The 23,821-nt window shown below is 43.9% G+C and overlaps 1 protein-coding gene across 3 annotated transcripts in view; it reads right to left on the reverse strand.

The window, feature by feature from the left end:
- Positions 1-2,401: 2,401 nt before the first annotated feature.
- Positions 2,402-23,821, reverse strand: part of LOC130529931 (NALCN channel auxiliary factor 1) — a 53,754-nt gene continuing 32,334 nt past the window's right edge. The window contains exons 2-4 of one of the 3 annotated variants that reach the window (XR_008951683.1): positions 7,036-7,207; positions 3,881-5,949; positions 2,402-3,780 (exon numbers count right to left, since the gene is read on the reverse strand). Coding sequence is in view for 1 of the 3 variants with exons in the window: in XM_057040663.1 (XP_056896643.1) it covers positions 5,648-5,949; positions 7,036-7,207 (474 nt within the window). In the remaining 2 variants the exon portion in view is untranslated. Of the gene's footprint in view, positions 5,950-7,035; positions 7,208-23,821 lie in introns of all 3 variants that reach the window. The other 2 variants (XR_008951684.1, XM_057040663.1) reach the window with 2 other exon arrangements.

A 23,821-nucleotide genomic window follows, 5' to 3' on the forward strand; every position in this document is an offset into this window, starting at 1 on the left:
AGCGGCAGCGGCTGCAGCAGCGGCAGCAGCAGCGGCAGCAGCAGCGGCAGCGGCGCCAGCAGCGGCAGCAGCACCTGCAGCAGTGGCAGCGGCAGCAGCAGCGGCAGCGGCAGCGGCGGCAGCGGCAGTGGCGGCGGCGGCAGCGGCAGCAGCAGCAGCAGCAGCGGCGGCGGCAGCGGCAGCAGCGCAGCAGCAGCGGCAGCAGCAGCGGCAGCGGCGCCAGCAGCGGCAGCAGCACCTGCAGCAGTGGCAGCGGCAGCAGCAGCGGCAGCGGCAGCGGCGGCAGCGGCAGTGGCGGCGGCGGCAGCGGCAGCAGCAGCAGCAGCAGCGGCGGCGGCAGCGGCAGCAGCGGCAGCAGCAGCGGCAGCGGCAGCAGCAGCGGCGGCAGCGGCGGCAGCAGCGGCAGCGGCTGCAGCAGCGGCAGCAGCAGCGGCAGCAGCACCTGCAGCAGTGGCAGCGGCAGCGGCAGCAGCAGCGGCAGCGGCAGCGGCAGCAGCAGCGGCAGCGGCAGCGGCAGCGGCGGCAGCGGCAGTGGCAGCAGCGGCGGCGGCGGCAGCGGCAGCAGCGGCAGCAGCGGCAGCAGCAGTCTTAGTTCAGCTCGGCTCAGTTTTTCGGTTACTCTCGGTTCAGTCACCACAGGATCCACTGGGGATTTACAGATCAATGAAGAACTGGAGGGAAAAAAATGGATTGCCTGCGTTTTGAAATCCAGTCTTTAAACGTCTGGCAGATGCCCCAAATGATCAGCTACAGTAGATCCCACTTAATATAAGTAATATAATAATATAATAATATAATAATATAATCTATCTGTTGTGATGAACATCCTTTTACACCAGCTGAGGGCTGCTCTCATTAGTAAACCATTGAATTCACACATTAGAAAACACTGGACAATTATACATTCTTTTTCACAAACACACCATATGACCTTTAAAGTGCACACACACACACACACACACACACACACACACACACACACACACACACACACACACACACACACACACACACACGTGCACGCTTGCAGACAATCTGCCATTTGAATGGCAGGTGGAATACTGGATGTTGACTATTGGTGGGTTAGTTGAGGATTAGTCAGCTGAGCGCATCATCCTTCCAACATGGTGAAATGGATTTGAGGCCTTTAATCCGAAGTGGAAAGACTTCCAGCCCAGAGCTGTGGGAGAAAATGCAATTTTTTTTACTCTATATCATTTAGAAGCAGCCTGGAACAACAGATAAATACATCTCTGTCGACCCAAGAAATATGAACAAAAACTGCAAAGGAGTCACTTCATGTAAATGTAAATCACGCCTAATGGGAATCTCAATAACGTGATGAATTAATATATGGGCGTCAACATATAGAATATTAAAGGTGAGTGTTTATTCCTCCCGGTCAGCAGTTTTACATAAGTTGTGATTGCAATGTCAGTAAAATCCAAGGTTTGACTCCTCTCGGTTATGTGTTTTAGTAGCAACCAACACAATCGATTTAGTTAAAGATACTGGACAGTAACCAGTGGAACCTGCAAATGTTTACGGTATTCTGATGTCCAGTCTGAACTCTGTTTAATGGCGCCACCTACTGGCCATTACTAGCTTTGACAACCAGCAGCTGGAACGCGTTTAACAAGTGCATTTATTTACTCAAGATTAAACTCACAACAATTTAAACAAATAATTTGGGGGTAAAACAATAGCTCAAAATAGTCCTGCAACATAATTTAAAGTGTGAATTGTGGAGTAAATTCATAATAATAAAATAAATCGAATATAATATACCATAAATAGATTTTTCAAAAACTGTACAGCTGTAACTATTTACACATAACAGTAATTGCGAAGTTATATACAGTTAAAAAAAACAACAACATATAAATGCTGCAGTTATACTACCTGATTCATTTGAGAAATAAAATAAAATAGTAAAAATTGTAATCAAATCAAATATTAGTTTTTTCGACCAACTTTGGTTTTATTAATTACATTATCGGGATTTAAATTATATTTTGAAAGAACTAAAAAGCTTTTCTGCGGATTAAATTATAATAGCATTCCCTCTAGCGGTCTGCTAATCGTATTACATCATCAACTGATTTTTTTTTTTTTTTTTTTTTTTTTTAAATCTAAAGTGATTTGTGTCGAAGATCTGCTGGAATTTAAGATTTTCTTCAGAATAACACTGGCCAAAGCGTGCCGGTCAAAAACACCGTGCCAGAGAGGATGTGTGTTGATGGCGGGGGGAGTCATGTCCCGGGGGGAGTCATGTCCCGGGGGGAGTCATGAGGTGCAGACAGAGGTACCAGGTGCCAGCATGAGCTCCTCAGAGAGTGCATGCTGGTGAACGTGAAAGTGCATCACAACAGAAAACGAATAAAGACACCAGAGGCACATATTATATATGTCTCTATTTATTTTCATCAGAACACAATTTTAATCATCATAGCAGTAGTTTTCATACTTTTCAAAAAGATCATGACTTTTGAGACTGTCTTATAAATTATTTCATCAAAGTTGTTTGTAAAAAAACTAAATGTTACTTCAACTAAAGCATCTATAATATTACAATATACTGGTAGTGTAATAGCAATCATAATAATCATAACTGTAATGATACGTCTATATGACTTTGAACCATTGTCATCTCTATAATCATAAATCTCTCTTGGACACACACTGGCACACGCACACGCACACACACACACACACACGCACACACCCTTTCATAATAAGGTTGAAGACAAGTCTGATGGTGAAACCTCACCACAACCTCTTTTACACCAGTAATGTCAGACCAAAAGAAACTTGACTGGAATAAAGAAGCAACAGCGTGACGTCAATGCATATTACACTAGGAAACCTGGACGCAGAGACGGACGTTGTTCAGCGCGCTGGGGAATGTATTTACAACATAAAAAAATAAAGAAAATGAACTAAAAAAAGAATGGGCTTCTGCATAGATCCACAAGATAGAGAATAGGACTGTGGTGAGAGGCGTGACGGGGCACCAGGTGCAGGTGTGAGAGGGTAAAACACATCAGTTTCTCCTGGTTGGCAGGTGAGGGGACGTGGCAACCGCTACAGACTGTTGTGGGGACAATGTGCACTTTTCTTTTTCAGTTGGATGCATTTTAGTGTCGATGGAGAGAAAGCTTGCACACCTTTTTCCCCCCAACACGTGCACTGATCTGTGCAGCTTTGGTGCAGGTCCAACAGCCAATTTGTGAAATCATAAACAATGAAATACGTTTCTGCAAACCGACACACACCGTCTCTGCACCACTGAGCGGTTCAACGTTTAAAGCAGCAGTTTTCAGAGGGGCTCATTTGCTTGATTGCTTTGGCACTTAACCCCTGGCTTTAAATGGTTCTTAGTTCACTTCCATGTTTGGCCAGGAAGCTGATTTGCTGCTGCTGTGCTCGCCAGAAAACGGCAGCAATTCACTTTGGACACAAACTCAAGAGGCCTGACTTCGCCCGTAACTCACGCCATATTAATGAATGAAGAATCTCCCTCTAGTGGTGGCGGGTAAAATAGCAGCATTTGGTGGCCTTAGAAGATGGAGGTGGGGCAGATTGTACCGTACATAAAAAGCAGATACAGCAATGGATGATTGATCCTCATATAAGCTGTGTATTAAAAGCCTTGACATCAGCTAGTTGGTTAGACATCTTGTCAAAGTCGTCAACATACTTGAGAGTGTTGGGGGGACCTCATGGCTGAAGTACCTGATCTCAGAGCCTTCATCGAAGAGACCACAGAAGTTCTAGGAACTAAAACAAAGAAGTCAGCCCTTAAGGTCACACCATTCCCTCTGTTTACATACTGGTAAACATCTGTGGAAATATATAAAAATGATCAAATGATGCTCACACAAGCACGGAGCAGCTCCTCTCGCGCTCTGATCCGTTCCTGCAACAGCTGGTGGAACTCAGCGACAAAGAAACAGGAAATGAGCCGTGATTTTCTACCTTAATATCATGACAGTGTCTGAACTGATGACGTTTGAATGGAGTGTGTATCTAGTAAGCCCTTTATTTAATGGTACACATGTGTGATTTTTGAAAACACAAAAAAAATGGGTATGCTACAGGATGGGTCGGATCCAAACCGACCGGTGACTAACTTTCCTCGACTAACCGTCCCAGTACAACAGGCAGAGGTTCTTTCCAGGTATCAACGGGTGAAACATTAACTTGGTTTGCAGGTAGCATGCTAACTTTCCTTATGAACTTGATATATTTTGGCAAAAGTAATAATTAATAATTAAAAAAAAAAAGTCTTAACGATAGATAAAATCCAGTCCGTGTGTTCCCCATGAATAAAAAGGCCTGAGCTTAAAATGGCAACTTCCAGATCAAAAAGTGTTTTGGAGAAGAGCTGATGATCCATTAAAAAGTTGATTCTTGAGCTGTCAGTCACACTTGATTGTTTATCAAATGCAGCCATCAGGATACAGAGAGAAAGCTTCTGCAACATCTGCAGTTGAGGCTGCTGATGCTGTTTTGACTGGATCCTATCTTTAACAAAATTATCAAAAAGTTGAAGGGGAAGAGCAATCGGGCTGAAATGTGGCCACAATCTGAATGTGGATTTGGTAAAATGCCTTAAAATGCATCTTTGGTCAAGGCAGGTTTAACACAGTTTCATGGTATTTTCTGTGGGATAAAAACTATTTTATGTGCTTTGTTCCAACTTCTGATAACAGATGATCCACCTCATTTTTAAGATGATTATTATACAAAACAAATATCCCAGGTTGGCAAAAGGTATTTGAAGAACATCACTTCAACCATGGATACCAGAGATGTTTGAAAGCAGCAGTGAGAGCTCACCAAGTGTTAGCTTTAACCGCCGTAACCTACCATTACAGAAGTGTTTTAGTCGTTACCAAGACAGCGTTAACTAGTGAATATTATCAACAAAGAACCATGAACCTGTGTTAAACAGAGTGCTTAATATGGACATCAGAGTCACATTCAAAGCCCAGTTTTTAATCTGATTATGGCCGACAATCCAGCATCTGCACAGGGACTGGGGACCTTCACAGGTGCTCGCTGCACCACACACACACACACACATGCACACACACACACACACACACACACACACACACACACACACACACACACACACACAGTACAATCTGAAAAAGGAACCATCACACCCATTTTTTGAGGAACCTTCCTGTATGTGAGACCCAGAAACAAACACAAATGATGATTTATGGAGGGTTGAGAATATGATTGTGTTATTCCATAGTCAGCCAGTGCAACAGAAACCAATAATTGGAACACAGTGTAAAAAAGCGTAGTGAGAGAAACTCAGCCATGAGGAAGCCGAGCTTCCCACTCAGCAAGGCTGTGGCAGAGTCCCTGTTCCTTCACAGGGACTAGTTGACTCCTCTCTTCTGTCTGTTTGTTTACTTGTTTATTTATTTGATTGATTTGAGTGTCTTTCATTTCAAAACTGTCCCACTTTTTCAGTTGCCAGAAGGCTGTTGCAGAATATCCACAAGCACAGACTGCAGCTGCTCGCACAACTGTGGCTGTATTTCTCCGTCGCAGTTGCCATGGGGAGGGAATTCCCCCCGCCTCCCGGCCTCCTTCCCAGCAGCCTCCCCTCCTCCTGGCAGCTCCATCACTCCTCGTTGGCAGGGCTCTCCTCCAGAGACGTGATGGCGGGAAGGCCTATTCCTGTTGCATTGTGGGATGCGGTGAGGCTGGCAACAGTATGTAGGAGGACGAGAACCAGCAGGCAGAGTTTGAGCCGGCTGTTACACAGTCTGCAGGCTGCCGAGGAGCTGAGGGAGGTACGGTGCTGGCAGGGCGGGTGAGTCCTTTTCAGAGTTCCCCTTGAACGGTTGTCCACTTTGATGTCCCACCGCACGTCGCAGCACTCTGCGTCTGGGTTCACACCTGACGGATGGTTCTCGAGCAGCCCTGGAGGGTCAGTGTTGAGGGGACAAAAGAGGAATAAAGCCATTGATACTGAGTCGACAGTGTGAGTTTTCCATTGAGATGCTGTGTAAATTAGGGGTTCTTTCGCAATATTGCTGAGCATCATCGCTTCCGTTAGGAAAGACGAGACAAGACATGAAGCTCATTTAGTTCATGCAATCTAGTTGAAGCCATTTTCTCTGTATTTAATAAATGATAATGATTTACGATTATGTATTTTCAGACAACTTTGAATTTGTTTCTTTCCTGACTGTAACAAGTGGGGCCAGTGGCCACTAGAGGGCAGCATCAGTCTGGGAACGCCCAGTCTGTTACAGTAATTGTTCACAAAAAATACAGCTTCACTGTTGTGTAAAGATCTACAAGGATTTGGAGTATATGTGGTGTTTTTTTCAAAAGGCACAGATCTTAATACCTTTTAATGCAGAATATCTTTCTCTAATCCTGAGTGACTGACAATCTGACAGACTGTCACCGTTGGAGTCTGAAGATTAGTCTGACCATCCTGTAACTGTCAGGTCACTAGTTCCACCCAATCAGATCAGCCATGTGTCCAACTGACATTAATAAACCGGACAAAGTGGTTACTATAATCTACTATTTTCCAGGAAAATGGTTAAAAATGAAGCGATTGGTCAGAGGCTCTGGCTTTTGGAACAGGACTCCTCATTTATCCTTCCAGGAGTCCCCAAAGTTCTCTGAACTGTACTGTGCTACAGATATAAAAGGAACAACACATCTACTGTCACATCCGTCACCTCGGATGGTGCATTTACTGTTTCAGCTGCCTCAGGCATCAGTCTCAAAGTACCTGTGAAAATGATGAGCAGTAAAACCTACACAGCTATCGCTGCACAGGATGATGAAGCTGCAATATTAATCCGAAACATTCCAACTGTCAGGGGACATTCGGTGTACCGTGACTACATTGGGTTTTAAAATCAGCAATTATAATGCAAAATGTCCAAAATTCAGCACAGCTCCTTGTGAGGTGAAACACCTGACACTAGCATTTCATTTTATTTTTAAAACAATGCAAAATGGAAAGTGGGATGACTTTGTTTGTACCTGTGCATATAAAACTGGGGCTGCCTCCATGAATGAGATCATCATTGTCGGGCAGGATGAAGGGGCACCGCTGCTGCACCTCCAGGCAGTAGTGACCACAGGGGATTCGCTTGCTGCAGTGAATCTGGGTGGTCTGGAAGTACTGAGAACACAGCCACTGCTTATAAACCATCTAGATCAGACCCAGAGAGGTGAGGACGGGAGAGAGAGAGAGAGAGAAACAGCAAGAGTTAGGGAGCAGTTCCACTGGAGAAGAGTCACGTGTGTGTTTGTGCGCTGCCTGTCCAGCTTAGCTGATGTCCTGGTGATTCAAATGTGTCCTGTGTAATGAAACTGGCTGTTGCCGTCACTTTGACAGCCAACCGGCAACACTGCCAAGCCTAAAATTGAGGATTACTGGCCGCATCGCTCCGTTTTCAGAACACTGCAGTGGTTTTTAACTGGTCGACAACCTGAGGATGTGTAACGCCGCACAGGCTCGCAAAGACCAGTAACGACGTTCGACGATCACTGTCAGATGCTTGTTTTTGTTTCCTTCTGCACTAAAATACGAGACGTTTATAAGTGCTAATGCTTTTTTCAAAAAACGTATTCACATATTACAGGATTACCATCAATGTGTGGTCCTGGAGACCTGGTCTGTGTTGATATGTCTGCGTGGTGTTTTGTTCGCACCCATTTTCTCCAACGTACACATGCACAAATGGGGACAAATCATTTACCTAACACCTTTTTTTTCTCTTCCCATGTGATAAAGAAGTTGCATCCGTGTGTGCCATTACCACCTGCAGTAATGAGCTGCTACTTCCTGTGCAAAACTCCACCGAGAGCACCTGCTGCTCGCTCAAACTCATGCACCCGAACCAGATCGTATCACTTCATGGATCATGTCACGTTTTCACACACTCATGCGTTGCTCTGGAATGTTGGTCAGAATGATGCAATAAACCTTCAATAGGAATTAAAGCAGACATTCTATCTATAAAAAAGTTTTTAAAATGTGTTCTGGCAGAAATTTGGGTCATTTATTTTAATGCAGAAATGATTTAACCTTTAAAGAAGGGTTTTTGATTTTACTGAGTATATTTAGAAGTGGCTGCTTGAGGAGAATATTTAAATGAGATAAGTAGATATGAGTATGCATGACCGGACATGTGCAGCTACTTATACTGGACGCCATCACAGATGCCTTATGGGAAGTGGCTGTGTTCTAATAAATTATTTTCTAGTCTAAAAATAAGGTAGGTTTAAACACACACACACACACACACACACAGACCCTGCTGCCCTCCCTTTAGCTAAATCACTGTGAATGTCACAATTGATTTTGTGCTCACGTGAGCGAGTGTTAAAGCTTGTGTACATTAGATTAGATTAGCAGAGCAGCAATTAGATTCATAATAACCGTATCTGTGTTTGGTGTGAATCGCAGGGCCTGTCTGCGTCGGTTTGCACGCGTTCTGTGGAGCACTTTTCTGTCATCTTGTTCCTGCTGTTGGCGTCATCAGGCAGGGTGACATTCAGCCTCATGCTAACAATGACATCTCAGCAAAATGACTTTACAGCCACAGTGTAACCGGCCATCTCTATCCAAGCTCAGAGAGAAAACAAAAATCAATAGCATCACAAGTGTATAGATTATCTCTAAACGCCACCTAAAGAACTGAGTATGCCTTTGATTTGAGCCATAAGGATATGAATCGCGACTGATTTCAACTTTTAAACAGTTTGTAATGCTAAACAACCAAAAACAGCTCCAGTTAGCAACATTTAGGGCATGCTGAAAACGCGGAACATATATTAAAGGTTGTAAAATGTCTCTGTGACCCTTTGCTATGCACAGAGTCCTTTTGAGTGACTTTTCCCTGCAGCTGCTCCTGTTTCAGAGTCCCTGGTAGAATTGACTCTTCCACCTTATTTCACTTTTCTTTTAGTGTGTTGTGTTGTCTTGATTCCCATTGGGAGGCCAACCAGCTGCCTTTCAACATTTCCAGGCTGCTACTTCTGCATCCTTTCAGTACCTTTGATTTTTACCGATCACAAATGTCACCTTAACTCTTGTCAAGGTAGTAGCATCTAGTGAAGCATGTGGAATCATCCACATTCTAAATTAGCTGTTGCTTTGAAGGCTTTTTGCTCAAGGGCATCATTGAAAATATGGAATGTTCACATATGTTCGTAAGGAAGATCGCCATGTTTTCACTCTGGGTGTGGGTTCACTCTTTAAACTTAGACTTAATGGACTAAACCTGCTACCTAATGGACTCAGGCCTTTTCCCAATGCAGCTGTTCATACCTGTGTTCTCATATTCTTGTGATACAGCATCGGTGGTCATGTTTGCTACAGAAGTACCGTACTTGCTCAGATGTGTACTTGCTTTGCCCATTTCCACAAGTGTGCATCAGACATGATTTGTGTGGACGTGGGAACGCTAAATATCCCACAATGCATTTTACCTCAGCCAGAAACAGCGGCAGCAGCATAGTATCTGCTTTAAAGAACCTTAAAGGTCTGTGTCTGCATACTTTGAATTGAGAAATGGATTAAGTAATAGTGCATCACTTACATCACTGCAAATAAGTGTGAATAGCTAATGAGTTAATTGTTAATTTAGGTTAAGCTGTCACTTTGCGAACCTAATAAATGGCCCAATGTGGCTCTGGCTCCCACAGAGATGGAAATAAAATTGTAAAAAAAACAATTGAAGGCTTTCCTTGCTGCAGTAATATGCAGAGTTGAGATTCAGCTGTCCCATGAATGAGATTATTTCATGATAATGACTTGTCTAATAAGCTTTTAATTGATAGAGGGTCTTACTCTGCCCTGCAGTATTGATTTTAAGTGGACCCAGATGGTCCTGATTGTCAGCACCTCATTTAATTTATTTAAATTATTTCCATTTTTTTTTTACTTGCTTTTATGTGCTAATAGAATTTGTGACAGAGACACACACATCCAGACAGACAGACAGACAGACAGACAGACAGACAGACAGACAGACAGACAGACAGACAGACAGACAGAACGAGAGAGCAAGCGAGCGAGAGAGAGAGCTCTAGTTTTAGCAGACATGCTGCTTTATCAGATTTTTTTCCCTCCACTTTTCTGCTGAATCGATTTAAATAATTCTCCGCTCACGTGTTTGGCGTTAACTCTGTCATCCTCTGCTGATTTTAACATGTAATTATACATTTTAAGTCCTGTTAATCCCCTGTAGACACCAAAGACCAGAGCATGAGGGCGTAAGCCAGCGGGGCCGACCAGGTAGACAACGGCTCTCACCAAGGGAACGAGGATTCCCGGTGAAAGCCGCTGTTTACCCAGCAGGACAGAAAACCCTGCCGAAGTACGGCTCTTATAGGACAAGGCTGGTCACCCCTGGCATAGGGTGTATACATCCAGCAGGAGTTTGTAGGCACGCATGCACATATATTCATTGGCCTACAGCAACGGTGTCAGCATCACTTAGATATATGAGGAAAACGGAACGTAGCTAATGGCCTCAGCAGATGGGAACAGGTAGGGCAACGTAAAGCTGCGTGAGGAGCCAAAGAGAATGTAATGATGAGACAAAAAGACAAGCGTAGCGGCGCACCGACAACAATATACTGATTGAAAATGAAGCGGGACAGAATTCACTCAGGCAACTCCTTAGAGGCACCTATTCAATTACATTCATGTGACATCTGAATAACTCCTTCAACAATGATCCATCTGCAGCAATGAAAACACGCGCATGCGCACGTACGGGCATGCAAAAGCCTCCTACCTTTGACATAGGTTGCTCACTTAGCAAACAAAGGCTATGCAAATTTGATTACCAGATGAGGACAAACAGAATCATAGTGAGAGGTTATTAACCCGAGTGTAAACAAGCAAATAGAGCAAGGTGGTGGTGAGGTGGGGATGTGAACCTCTGACTGCAGACAGAACCAAGTTCACTGAGTTAAAGCAGTCAGACAAGCGCCGCAATACGGTGCGATTGACAAAAATACAGCTCTATGAATGATGAATTAGGAAATAGCACCAGTACTGGTTCCATGAAAAATGCATGATGAAAAATGCAGCGGAGGCAGTGTGGGGATTAATAATGAAAGACATTTCCTGCGCGCAGGAGGTGTTCACTACAAATGACTGTCAGGTAACGCTCTCCGCTGCCCTCCGAACTGGTCTAGTTAAGGTGCTCCTGCCAGGCTGCCTCCACCAGCACCTGACAAAATGATCAGCCAGGAAAAGGAAAGTCAAGTAAATTAAAAGGACAGGAGCAAACTGATCCAAATTATGAATGAGCAAATGTGCACCTGTATTTAATCCGTCTCTACGGTGCATAAACACAGCGCCCCCTTGCTTATGTCATGGGTTACCGTCAGCACCACTGAGTCGGTGGTCAATATTCTGAGGATGGATGCCTGCGGAACGGACGACACTGATGCATAATTAACGTTCGTCCACAGGCTGGCTGCATTCACTCACATCATTATTCAACCCATCCCCCACCCACAGAACCCAGAAGGTGAAAGCCCAACTCCTCTGAAAAGTAGCGCTGGTGGGTCAGTTCACGACGCACATATGTTTCGGATCCGACCCTCAGTTTAACCCCAGCCTCCCCCTAGCTGTCTTGTTCTGGACACGGAGGACACGTGGACGTCCTGAGGGGCAAAAAATGACAAAAATATAACACAACTGGGAAAGGAAAGAGGCAGCTGGAAGTGGAAACTGGTAGATAGAATCATGCATTTGTTTACACTTTGTATGTTTTTGAGTGTGTCTACGATGGTGCATTTGATTTTAGCAAATAGTTACCAGGGTTTCATAAAGTTATATGCCTCCAGTTAAAGCGCTACAAGGGCAGCATGTAGGGCTGTGAGTTAAAGGTTGTATAGGGCAGCTTGCTGGTGGGGGGGCTCTGTGTTTGGAGAATATAATCGCTGAAAACCTCGAAGGTTAGCCTTGTTTGAACTGAAAATCCAGCATAAATCAGTTATTCATATAAACAAGTGAATTCACACTCGTATGTGTGTGTGTGTGTGTGTGTGTGTGTGTGTGTGTGTGTGTGTGTGTGTGTGTGTGTATACAGTACCGGTATATATATGTTCACATTAGACCCTATGAAGGTCACCTCTGTTAACTCAGGTAAAGTGAGTTTTACTGTACTAACAATCTGCCATTGGGCCTTTGGTGATCATGGCGTCTAATCAATAATAAAGAATAGATAAAGATGATGCTGCACGGCCGTCTCCAGACTGCAACCAGAGCTACTTGCACCAGATGAGGAGTCGAACAGCCAGTGATGTTTTTTGACTGAGGAGAAATTACAGTAAAGCCTTTTATGAAGCTCAAGAGAAGGCTGATGATGAGATGATGGATAAAGACATGGTCATTCTTTATAGCCACATACACCAAACATAAACTTATTTTGTCAATCAGTGAAAATAATCTGGGTGTATTTCATGGAGATCTTCTTGCTGACAATTGAACTGACGGTCAATTGGACAAAGATAGTTATCAGCAAGGCGGCCGACTGTGGAGACCCTTGTGAGTCACGCTCCTACGCGCTTCTGGCAGCTCCTCCTCCAGGCCTTGTGCACATCCCTCCCCCATCCTGTTTCTGTGGTCCTGGTCCCACCTCCACACGCAACTCTGTGATCCCAACGAGTGACACCTTTCCTCCAAACTCACACCCCGATCCCTCACTCGCAGCAGATCTGCCATCTTTCCCGCTACTCTCCCTGCCACCCCCACGCCCACCCCCGCGACTTCCTCTGCAGTGTATACTGCAGCATTTGGATGAAAAATAGCCTAGGAAGTGGGGGGTGGGGGTGGGGGTGGGGGTGGGGTGGGTGCAAGGTTGCCAGCAGAGGCATAACAGATGTACGCGCTCACCTTCAGACACACTGTGCTCTCATTCTAGTTTTTCTTTTCTATTTTTTCTCACTTGCTCTCTTTCTGTCTCTTCAGGAGGGAGAACACACACACACACACACACACACACACACACACACACACACACACACACCTTTGCACATATGTAAAGTGAAGAAACAGTCGGAAACAGGTGAATAAGAATGGCTCATGTGATTAATAACCTCCAGTTGTATGTGGCTTGTTATCAGGATGTTTTACTCCCTGGGGGGGGTAGGCGGCGCTGACTCACCCAGTCAGGGCCGCCATGTCAGGCCACTCCAACTGCTGCCCTCATGGTTTTCCCCCGACATTCAGCTCAGCACATAAATCAAATGGACAGTGTGTGTTAAGCAGTCCTGCCTGTGTGGACACATTTACACCTTCTGCTCACCGACTTCCCTCAGCTGCACCTATGTCGGCCCCAACACAGAATGAAAATAAACACATTCCATCCAGGCTAATCTGGTGTCAGCAGTAAAGACTAAGAGAATGAGAGACGGCATCTACAAAGGGTGACATTGAAGGTTATCTGTTGAAATTGGGTGGGCGAGCGAATCAAAGCTTTCTTCAAAGCAGCACAGGAAGGAACAAAGTGCCAGCTTTTAATTACAAACATATAAAGGTGAAAAGCACAGAAGAAGATAGAGAAACAGGTGACCATGGTGTAGTTAATGATGTTTATGAAATATGGGATTTTCTTTTGTAGTTTTTTTTTTTTTTGGATGACCTTTCAGTTTGCTAAACGTTACACATATAAAGATATTACGCACGCCATATTTAGCGCGATAATATGTCCTCCGCCATCTGCCAAAACACACAGGCTACGTCTTCAGTGTGCAGCTGAAAATAAATAAACGCACAATCATGCTATAGTACCACTCTGTAGCGTATGAAACGAGCCACAAATGTAGACATTATTTGCCCCCATCCAGAAGAGGATGGGGGCAAAATGCTCCAAAATTCCATTCATTTCACTCAAATGCTGAATTCCTTGATTATTTATTGTATATTCGTTTTTCCCCCCCATACAACTATAATTTGAATGAGCGCGGCACTTCTGCACATTGAAACTGATCCACCATAAACACGGCATTTTTTAATTTTGAAAATTTAGTGGACGTTTTTTTTTTGTCTTTGCATTTTATTTCCTATCCTGCACTCTGCTAGTTAGAAAAGAAAAAAATAGAAAATAGAAAACCCCCTCCGCCACCATTTCAGGTGCAACACAAACACATCTATCGTGTGTTTCCGATGTGTATTTGGCAGACGGTAGAGGGTGGGGCAGGCACGCAGCAACGCCGCTACCAACCACAATCACATCCAGTCTATCGGCGTTATCGGGCTATTAGGCACCATTTGTTGGCAGAGGACATGTATTTTATTTATATATTCGATAATATATTGATAGATTTAGTACCCCATTGCGGTTTTAATCAAATTGAATGGTTTAAAATGACATATGCTACATTGCAAATAACTTCCTGAAAGAGATGGATATGAATGTTAATAAATACGAGGTGCTAACAGCAGAAACCCAAGACCGTGTGACAACAGGCAGTAAATTTCTACCTGCACGTGCACACAATCATGGATACACACATGAATTTTCATAATGACCATGCAAAATTAGCACCGTCAGCTGTTTAATTAACAGATGAGCAGCTGTCAGAGCTGTGGGGGTATTTATGATGCGGGTCTTGTCTTGGCTGGCCAGAACACTGCCAGAGTCAGCTGTGAATACAGTACTGCTGGGGTTCACTGGCTGATAAGACTGTCACAGTGTGTTGGAAGCCATTACAACAGTCTAACTACATAAATTACCAGTAAACAGTAGCACTGGTGTCCTATTACGCACATACGGGGGCATCCATCCATCCATCCATCCATCCATCCATCCATCCATCCATCCATCCATCCATCCATCCATCATCCATCCATCCATCATCCATCCATCCATCCATCCATCCATCCATCCATCCATCCATCCATCTATTAGACTTGCGGGGGTGTTGTGGTGTATCCCAGGCAGAGCTACAGGACAGGTCAGTAGTTCCACTCCGGTTACACCCCAATCTACTCACACACTCACGGGCAATTTAAAATCACCATCAAAATCTTTGAATTAGTTTTGTTTGTTCTTTGGGTTGTGGGAGGAGAAGACTCACATGCCTACAGGGAAATCATGCATACTCCACAAAGGTAGACCTGGAATTGAACTAGAAGCTTTGCTGTGATGAAACTATGTTAACTAGTGTGACAGAGTGCTGTCCTGTATTGCTGTAGTTTAATGCCATGTGCCATTTTGAAGTAGAAGTAGAAGAAGCTGTGGAGAATAAAACACAGCCGCAGCCAATTACCAAACAGGGCATTCTGGGGGGAATAAAACTGACACAAAAGAAGCTAATACAAAAATAAGACAAGAAGTAGACAAGCCTGTGGGCAGAAAAATGGACCTTCCCTATATATATTTGAAATGTGACTAAACTATGCGTCTATGCATTTTTTGATGTTCTGGTGGTGTAAAATGATATCCTTGCAGTAGCATAAATTATTTCTAGACCAAATATCCAGGAGGATGACACTCATGTAGCAGTGACTGTTAAACATCTGATCTTAGCCTCACATCTGTATCACCTCTGTGTTTTACGTCGCCCTGTCTAAGCACCAACTACCAACTACACCAACTACAACTCATCTTGGACAGTCCTTTAAATGTCAAATGTTTTTACTGCAGTTAAGTAGAAACCCCCAAAACACATGTGCACATGGTTACACAGGTCATATGAAGCAGAACACAACACACACATATCCCTCCACACATAAGCACAATTAGTCATGGAAAGCATATTTGATGGCATGAAATAAGAGATATTTCTGAATGAATTTAAAGACACTAACCAGTCTGGAAGAGGACATTCAGATGTGACAGTTAGCCAGCTGAGCTGCTGTTTTGAACTAGTTAGTCCAATCTCAATCAACAGTATCAACGGAAGCTCTGACGATAGCAAACACGACATAACTTCATCCAGATTAAACAAGAATTCTGCAGATAAGAGGCGCAAACTACATTTTGTTATCATCCACGCTGCTGCTCCTCAGAATTTGTCGACATGGCTTGAATACCAGAAAAGACAGAAAAGAGATTCACTCTGTGCACAGGCTGTAATGCTGGTGAGAGGTGAACAACTGGGAATGATGAGACATTTATTTGACCAAGAAACTACCGGGTTTTTTTAATGACCAATGCAGACGTCTTTTTTGTAATTGTTTACAGATTTAAGTCAAATTGTTGATCAAAAGAGTTCATTTTCCCAACTTACTATGGCGCAATGGCCAATGGAAGCCAAGCGATCTAGCGTGATATACCAGGTTTGCTGTATTGCTCTTTCTGCTTCATCTTCTCTTTGTCACATTTGTTGTAACCTTTAGACAGCCAGTACGTTTACATGCACAGCTGAAACAATGAGCTATGCTCAGAAATGGATATTTCCATCTTGTCAGAATTTGGTTTACATGTTTACATGCAATAACTCAAATAACTGACGGAAAGATGTCCTCCTCAACAATAGGTGGGTGAAAAGCATCTTTTCAGCCATTTATACACCCCCCCTTTTCCAGCTGACCTATTACACCTCATAATAAGCAACTCCGAGCAACGGAAAGATGGATCGTTCAGCTTGTTTTCATTTCGTATGTAATGTACACTTTATTTATCGTGCAGATAAGATGCACGCACTCCCTCGTGGTTGTGATGGGGGTTAATGAGACATGCACACGTGCATTGTCTAGTTTAACTCTGATTAAGGCGTATGCATGTTGGGGCAAATTTCCAGGCTCCAAGACTACTGTCTTAATCGGATACAGAAACCACCGATCCCGGTCAGACTACAGCATATACGCATGCACTTCAGTTGTCCAGTTACAGATGGAAGCACAATTTGTTTTTTTTTAAATTTCCCAGTACCCGTTTTTAGACATTAGTATGACCTGTAGTGTGAATACGCCAACAGACCGAGCATGAAAAGCAGCACCTGCAGTCGCTGACTGTTGCCTGGACGGAGATAACACTGAAATATGATTACTTCACTTAACTAGTGTGACCTTAGAAGCTGCGTTTAATTAAAGGTGGTAATGGTAGCGAAAATCAAATTAACCGTCCAGCCATCGACTGGCCCATTTCATATCAGATTGTACTTTACTTTTATACACAGAGTGAAAGAAGCTGCAAATGACCAGAGTTGGTTTTCTGCTAGGAAGGAAGAATTCTACCAATAAAAGGGATCACATTCAGTAACTGAGAAGATTCATTTTAATATCATTATCACTAATAAAGGGCAACTCAAGGACAATCTTTAATGTTACATTTGCATCCAAGCAATACTCATGCACACACATGCGCACACACAAACACACACACACACGCACACCCAGATACAGAAGGTATACTGTAGTAGTAACACCAAAATCTTTACTCTGTTCTGCAGCTATTGCAGTTTGAGTCATCACATAACCTTGAGCCTAAAGCAGTCTAGTCATCAAAATAAGGTTTCCATTCCTACAGCAGAAGACAAAAATTTCCCTTAGGGACTCATTCCTAGAATTGCAGGTCTCTGCAGAGCTCCAGAGGTCAGCCATGCCAGATTTGACCCCTATTAATATTTACCTGAGTCAACCCCCCCCCCCAGTCTTCCTATTTGTCATTTCCTGTCAGGTCCTTCGCCAATCTTTGCTTCTCTGATTATGTGGCAGCATCTATGGTCCGAGAACTATTCTGTTCTTCCTGCTCTTTCATCCTCATCCATCTACTGACTTTATTTTTTATGATATTTTTGGCTCTTGACTGCAACAACTAAGCCCTTCAGAGTGCCTTCACTAGTGTTTCTTCTCATCCCTTTCTTACTAATTTTTTTCTTCCACTCATACCAGCATTCTCTCTTGTCATACGCACGAAGAGTAAAGTGGGCCAGAACTGGCCATTTACTAAAATGGGGGACAAAATTAGAAAGGGACATATTGTCTGGGCCAAGCCTGAGACGTAGCCATCTCTGGTGATCCCAATTAAATTAAAAAGTCCAGTCAGAGAGTGTGTTATATTCAACCAGGTCACATTTTGCCCCTGCATCTTTCTGAGGGAAAACTAGCAGAGGATTGGGGAGAAGAAGCGGAAGGGGAGACTGAAAATAAATTGGTCCGTCCTCCCCACACCTCCCTCTGGTTCTCTCCGGGGACTGTGTGCAAGACTGCAGATAGATTCTGATGTTCTCATTTAAGTCTTAATGATTGGGTTAGTATTCAATGTGTGCTCTGCAATGCTGCGTTGGACAGAAAGGGAGATCACAGAGGCGCACAAGCATACACGGGCGCTCATACACACAGACTGCAAGATGAAAAGGATTAATACAGAGGGCTAATGCATGCAGTGGCACATGGAGGGTATGCTGATGTTTCCATAGAATCGTAGAGATGGCACCAAACAAACCAAAGCAGTGTAGGTACCAGGCAGTTCCTCTGACCAAAGGAAAACTATGCCTGCTGTAAAAATGACTTTAGAATGTACAGAGAGCGAGGCAGACTGCATCACTGGTGGTTAATCTGATAATTTATTATTAGTTTGCCTTCTTCTTAATCTTAGTGACACAGCACCAACAAGCTGCAGCTCTGGAACATGTTAGAGAGCTGGAGCCTGTACAACCAGAGTTGAGCGAAGCAGCCCCCACACTGCTGGTAGGCCTACTGCAGGGAAAAACATCACATTTAGACTGAATTATAATGACAGCTTGGAGAAAATGATCGTGCTAGAACAAATAATTCAAGGTTACAGAAGGACTGAACTGCAGTGTACTGCATACACTGTATACACCACTGCTTGTTATCATATCATATCAAGTCTACTGTCTAGAGTAGAGTAGTTCAGTATATAGTCCACACACAGAACCCATCATATGTTCTGGGCTTACAAAAGAATGCCAGTGACAATGGACACAAGTTCTTTGTTTTAAAAGTTTTAAAAGTCTTCCTTGTTCACATGAAATATCAATCCAAACAGCGATGTTATTCCATTGGGATGAGATGACAAAAGTGAAGCCTATAATAGCATCACTGGCCAGAACAGAGCTCACCTCAGGGTCCAGTACACTATTGCTTACTGGAGTTATATATGAGATGAGAGCAGGAGGGAGGAGAGGAGCCTAATGGAAGAAGAGGTTTCCTATAATAGCAACACTGCAATACCCATGCTCATATGCGGCCTTCGCTGCACAGGTGCACCCAGATATTTTCAACATAAATGGTGCAATATGCATTGCCATGAAAATAACTGGGTGTGTGTTTGGGTGGGCGTGCGCATGAGTCCCCGTTGTCTTCTTCATAATCCCAAGATTTTCCACTTTGCTGCCTCCATTGTGGGGGGAGAACACAGGAACTCGTGCTGCACTCTGCTTCACTTGCAAACACACACCATGTAACAAAGGCTAATACTACACTTCAGCCTCATCAAGTGTCCTCTTCAGTACTAATCACTGTCACCCACTCATGGAGGGGTTGCTTAATGAGGAACATTCTCACCAAATGTCTGCTGTGATTAAAGTACAACACTTCTCTCTCTGTACAGTAATAATAGATAACCCATATCTCACTTCAATATTTTATAGGCTATATATTTTGAACAGCAAGACATTAGTGTTCGTATGCAGCAGATATGAGCAGAGTTTAAAATGCAAATGTTCATTTCAGAGCTAAAAATAACAAAATATTTACTATTCCACAAAAACCAATAAAATGCCCAGTTCAAAAGTGGCCCAAAAGTGATTCCTAAGTTTTCACAGGACTATTTTAGTCTGTGTTTTGTTTCCAGTGCCAACACTCTGGACACAAAACACATATTTGTATCTTGTCTGTTGATTTCTTAACATCAAATGTATGTGGCTCTTTGACAGATATGGTGAGATCTTGGTTTGTACCCAGGTTGGACTGAATCTGAGCAATTTACAAAAATAAACATTTTGCAAATTACTGTAGAGAGTATTCACACACTATGGACCTAGATAAATGATGATAAAATAGTTTAAAAAAATCATTCTAAACCTACAGCCATAGCTCTAGCTGCTCTTTGCCTGAATCACCATCCTGAAATTGAAAGCTGTAACCTCATTTCTGCAACATCACAGTCCTCAATGAGTTTGTCCTGTTCCATTATGGAGATGAGCCCGTAATAGTCCTTCTGTTGAATATATAATGTTGAATTATATATTTACTTAGTGGATAAAGCAGGTGCATATGCTGCGTTCTCCACTGATCTGGCTGGAGACCTGCAGCTAAAGTCAAGGCTGTGGATTCTCCTGCATATGGAAAACTTACAACCAGTCATGGTTGACATACTTGGGCCTCTTGCAGCTCACCCTCTCTCTTTCTTGAGCTCACATTTACAAATTTGCATTGAAATTGGTAACAGATACTAATTCCTGTACACCAAAGTGTCCACAGTCCCACATGACCCCCACTCCACAGTGTCCTCCCACACACATCTAGTAGAACATGAAAATCTTCCACAGCGTGCACGTTGCCTCTTTCACTCCCACACACCTCTCACAGAACAGTCAACATACATGCACAGCTTGAGTACAGTGTCCTCAACCATCACTGCTGCCATCATAGTGGAATGAAGGTGGGCCATTATGCCTCTGCACACTTAACCTAAGTTTTGAAAAATGGGACTGCATATAAATAATTATTCAAAAGGACAGGAGAGGAGAAAGGGATGGGAGAGGAGAGGAGAGAGAGGAGAGGAGAGAGGAGAGGAGAGGAGAGGAGAGGAGAGAGGAGAGGAGAGAGAGGAGGAGAGGAGAGGGGAGGAGAGGAGGAGAGGAGAGGAGAGGAGAGGAGAGGAGAGGAGAGGAGAGGAGAGGAGAGGAGGGGAGAGGGGAGGAGGAGAGGAGAGAGGAGGAGAGGAGAGGAGGATGGGAGAGGAGAGGAGAGGAGAGGAGAGGAGAGGAGAGGAGAGGAGAGGAGAAGAGAAGAGGATGGGAGAGGAGAGGATGGGAGAGGAGAGGAGAGGAGAGGAGAGGAGAGGAGGGAGAGGAGAGGAGAGGAGAGGAGAGGAGAGGAGAGGAGAGGAGAAGGGGGTGGGAGAGGAGGGGAGGATGGGTGAGGGGAGGAGAGGAGAGGAGAAGGGGGGGGAGAGGAGAGGAGGAGGGAGAGGAGAGGAGAGGAGAGGAGAGGAGAGGAGGATGGGAGAGGAGATGAGAGGAGAAAGGGGTGGGAGAGGGGAGGAGGATGGGAGAGGAGAGGAGGATGGGAGAGGAGAGGAGAAGGGGGTGGGAGAGGAGAGGAGGGGAGGATGGGAGAGGAGAGGAAAATTGGGTGGGAGAGGAGGGGAGGATGGGTGAGGGGAGGAGAGGAGAGGAGAGGAGAGGAGAGGAGAGGAGAGAGAGGAGAGGAGAGGAGGGAGAGGAGAGGAGAGGAGAGGAGAGGAGAGGAGAGGAGAGGAGAGGAGAGGAGAGGCAGCATAGTTAAAATGGTATCCAGGAAAAAAAACACAAAACACACAAACTCACACAACCCTGTTTTAAATAGGATAAATAGTTTTCCTAGGATAATGACTGTATAAGCTTCCTCAAAAGTGGAAGGTTTTAGGTCTGGTCTTAAAGTAGAGAGCGAGTCAGTCTCCTGTACCTGAACAGAGAGCTGGTTCAGCAGCAGGAGGCCTGACAGCTTAATGCTCAGCCACCCTTTATACTACTGGAGATTCTGGGAACCACAAATAAATCAGCATTCTGGGAAAAGAGCGATGAATTATGATGATAAGGTACAATTAGTTCCTTCAGGTAGGATGCAGCTTGGTCTTTGAGGACCTCGCAGGTCGGGTTAGGATGTGACAGAATTCTATCTGCAGCATTTTGGATGGAGGCTCCTCAAAGAATTACCAAGATATCCTGATTGTAATGAATTACAATAGTCCAGCCTGGATGCAACAAAAGCATGGACTAACTTTTCAGCATTGTGCTGGGTGAATATTTTCCTAATCTTTGCAATGTTTCACAAGTGAAATAGGTGCTCACAAAGCACGTCACATTGACTCAAAAAGGAGAATTTCACTCCTGACATGCAGATGGTGTAAAGGGCATGTGAAAAGCTTAAAACCTGTCAAAAGACATCAGCACGAGTGTCAAAGTGGCGTGCAATATTTTTTTTTATGCCTACACAAATACATCTGCTGCCTCAAGTGCAGCTTGGCCTTAAATTTTCCCGAGTGTAAAAGCAGTTACATAACGCCGAAATGCCAGGATGTGTGTCGCCAGCCTTGCTGGAGTCTTGTCCGTGCCAGCACTGTGGTATCACAGCGGAGGTGGTCGTCTAAACGTGAGGGGGTCCAACCAGCACCTGCCTGCTTTTCTGGCAACTCTGACCCACGGGAATGCCAGCAGGATAGACTCATTTAACTCCCTGATCACAGTACTACTTGTGATTTTTCCCACGAGTAAATACCCATGTGAAAACGGCAGTGGAAACAAATATCTTCACCCACCTGATCTTTTTCTACATGCGTTATTAACAAAATCCCAAACACAACTCAGCGCTGTGGAGCTATTTCCCTCGTCCCTGGGATAACCTCTGTGGAAGATGTAGTCTTAACAAATATGTATTATAATAAAGCAAACAACCATGTCTCTCAGGTATGCACCTCACTTCCCCACACATTTCACTTCTCTGCAAGCTTTCGATGTGCTTTCTTAATGTCTCTATAATCTAAATAAGCTCCCCTGACTCACTCTTCAGTGAGATGTCATCAGCATGCCGGTGGAGTAGCGGCAAACATCCAATAAGAGGTTTCTGAACCTTGAAGGGAAAAGTTCCAGGTGAGTAATATACTCAGCAGAGATGAGTGGCCATCCTCTCCTGGCCAGTATGAATTATTAGTAATAGAGTTACTAGGGTCTCTGAGGCTCTAATCACTGTTGAACTTCAAAATAGGCCTTATGAGCCTGCCCAAAATGCAAAATCCATTTCTTAACATGCACAGACACTGGCACCACCAGATCTACTCATGGAATATTGTGTTAAATAATGCAGAGGGCAATAAAACAGGTTTTCTATGTGATTTCAACAACATGTCACAATTGCTTTCTATTTAAATGTATTAAATATATTTAAAAGGACGGAGCAGAAGAAGGTGAGGAGGCAATCGTCTCTGCTGTCACAGAAGCTTAGTTCTTTCATTGGTTATAAGGCAAACACCACTTTGCACGGTTGTCCCGGTGTCCAAATATACGATGCTCTTGTTGTCAATTTTCTCTTAGCAGACTTGGCAACAACCATGTTTACGCAGGTATTCAGCAGCTGGCAGAAATCAGCGTGTGATTTGTCTGAATATTCCAACCATCTTTTTTTTTTCTTCTTGACAGACGAGCGGTGTCACCAGCGGTGCCAGCTGAAATCTGGCCGATCATTTTCTCGGCAGCTGCTCTTACTGCTAAAAGCAATTTCAGCTACAGAAACAGGTAATTTGTTATATTTAAACAACAACCAAACATGACCATCATGTCAGTAGTTTAAAGAGTGTACAGATTCTCCAACCCAATCCAATCATCAGCCCAGATCTGACAACGCTAGTTATTTTAATTCTGTAAAAACATTATTAGGACCAAGCTACCTGCTTTTAGGAGCAATGAAACGGCCATATTGCTCCATGCATTTCATTGTTATATATTGGCTTTACTCTTGGTTATACAGATTGAATAATGAAATAATTGCATACAGTGTCTCTGGGAGCATTATTTGATGGGGCCCCGTTGGAGTATGAAAAGATGCTTTGCCTTAAATATTGATTAAAATACATGAAAACAATCATTAATCACATCAATCACACAGGACCAGTGAGGTAAA

The sequence above is a fragment of the Takifugu flavidus genome, chromosome 1 (assembly GCF_003711565.1).
Source record: "Takifugu flavidus isolate HTHZ2018 chromosome 1, ASM371156v2, whole genome shotgun sequence".
Taxonomy (NCBI): Eukaryota; Metazoa; Chordata; class Actinopteri; order Tetraodontiformes; family Tetraodontidae; genus Takifugu; species Takifugu flavidus.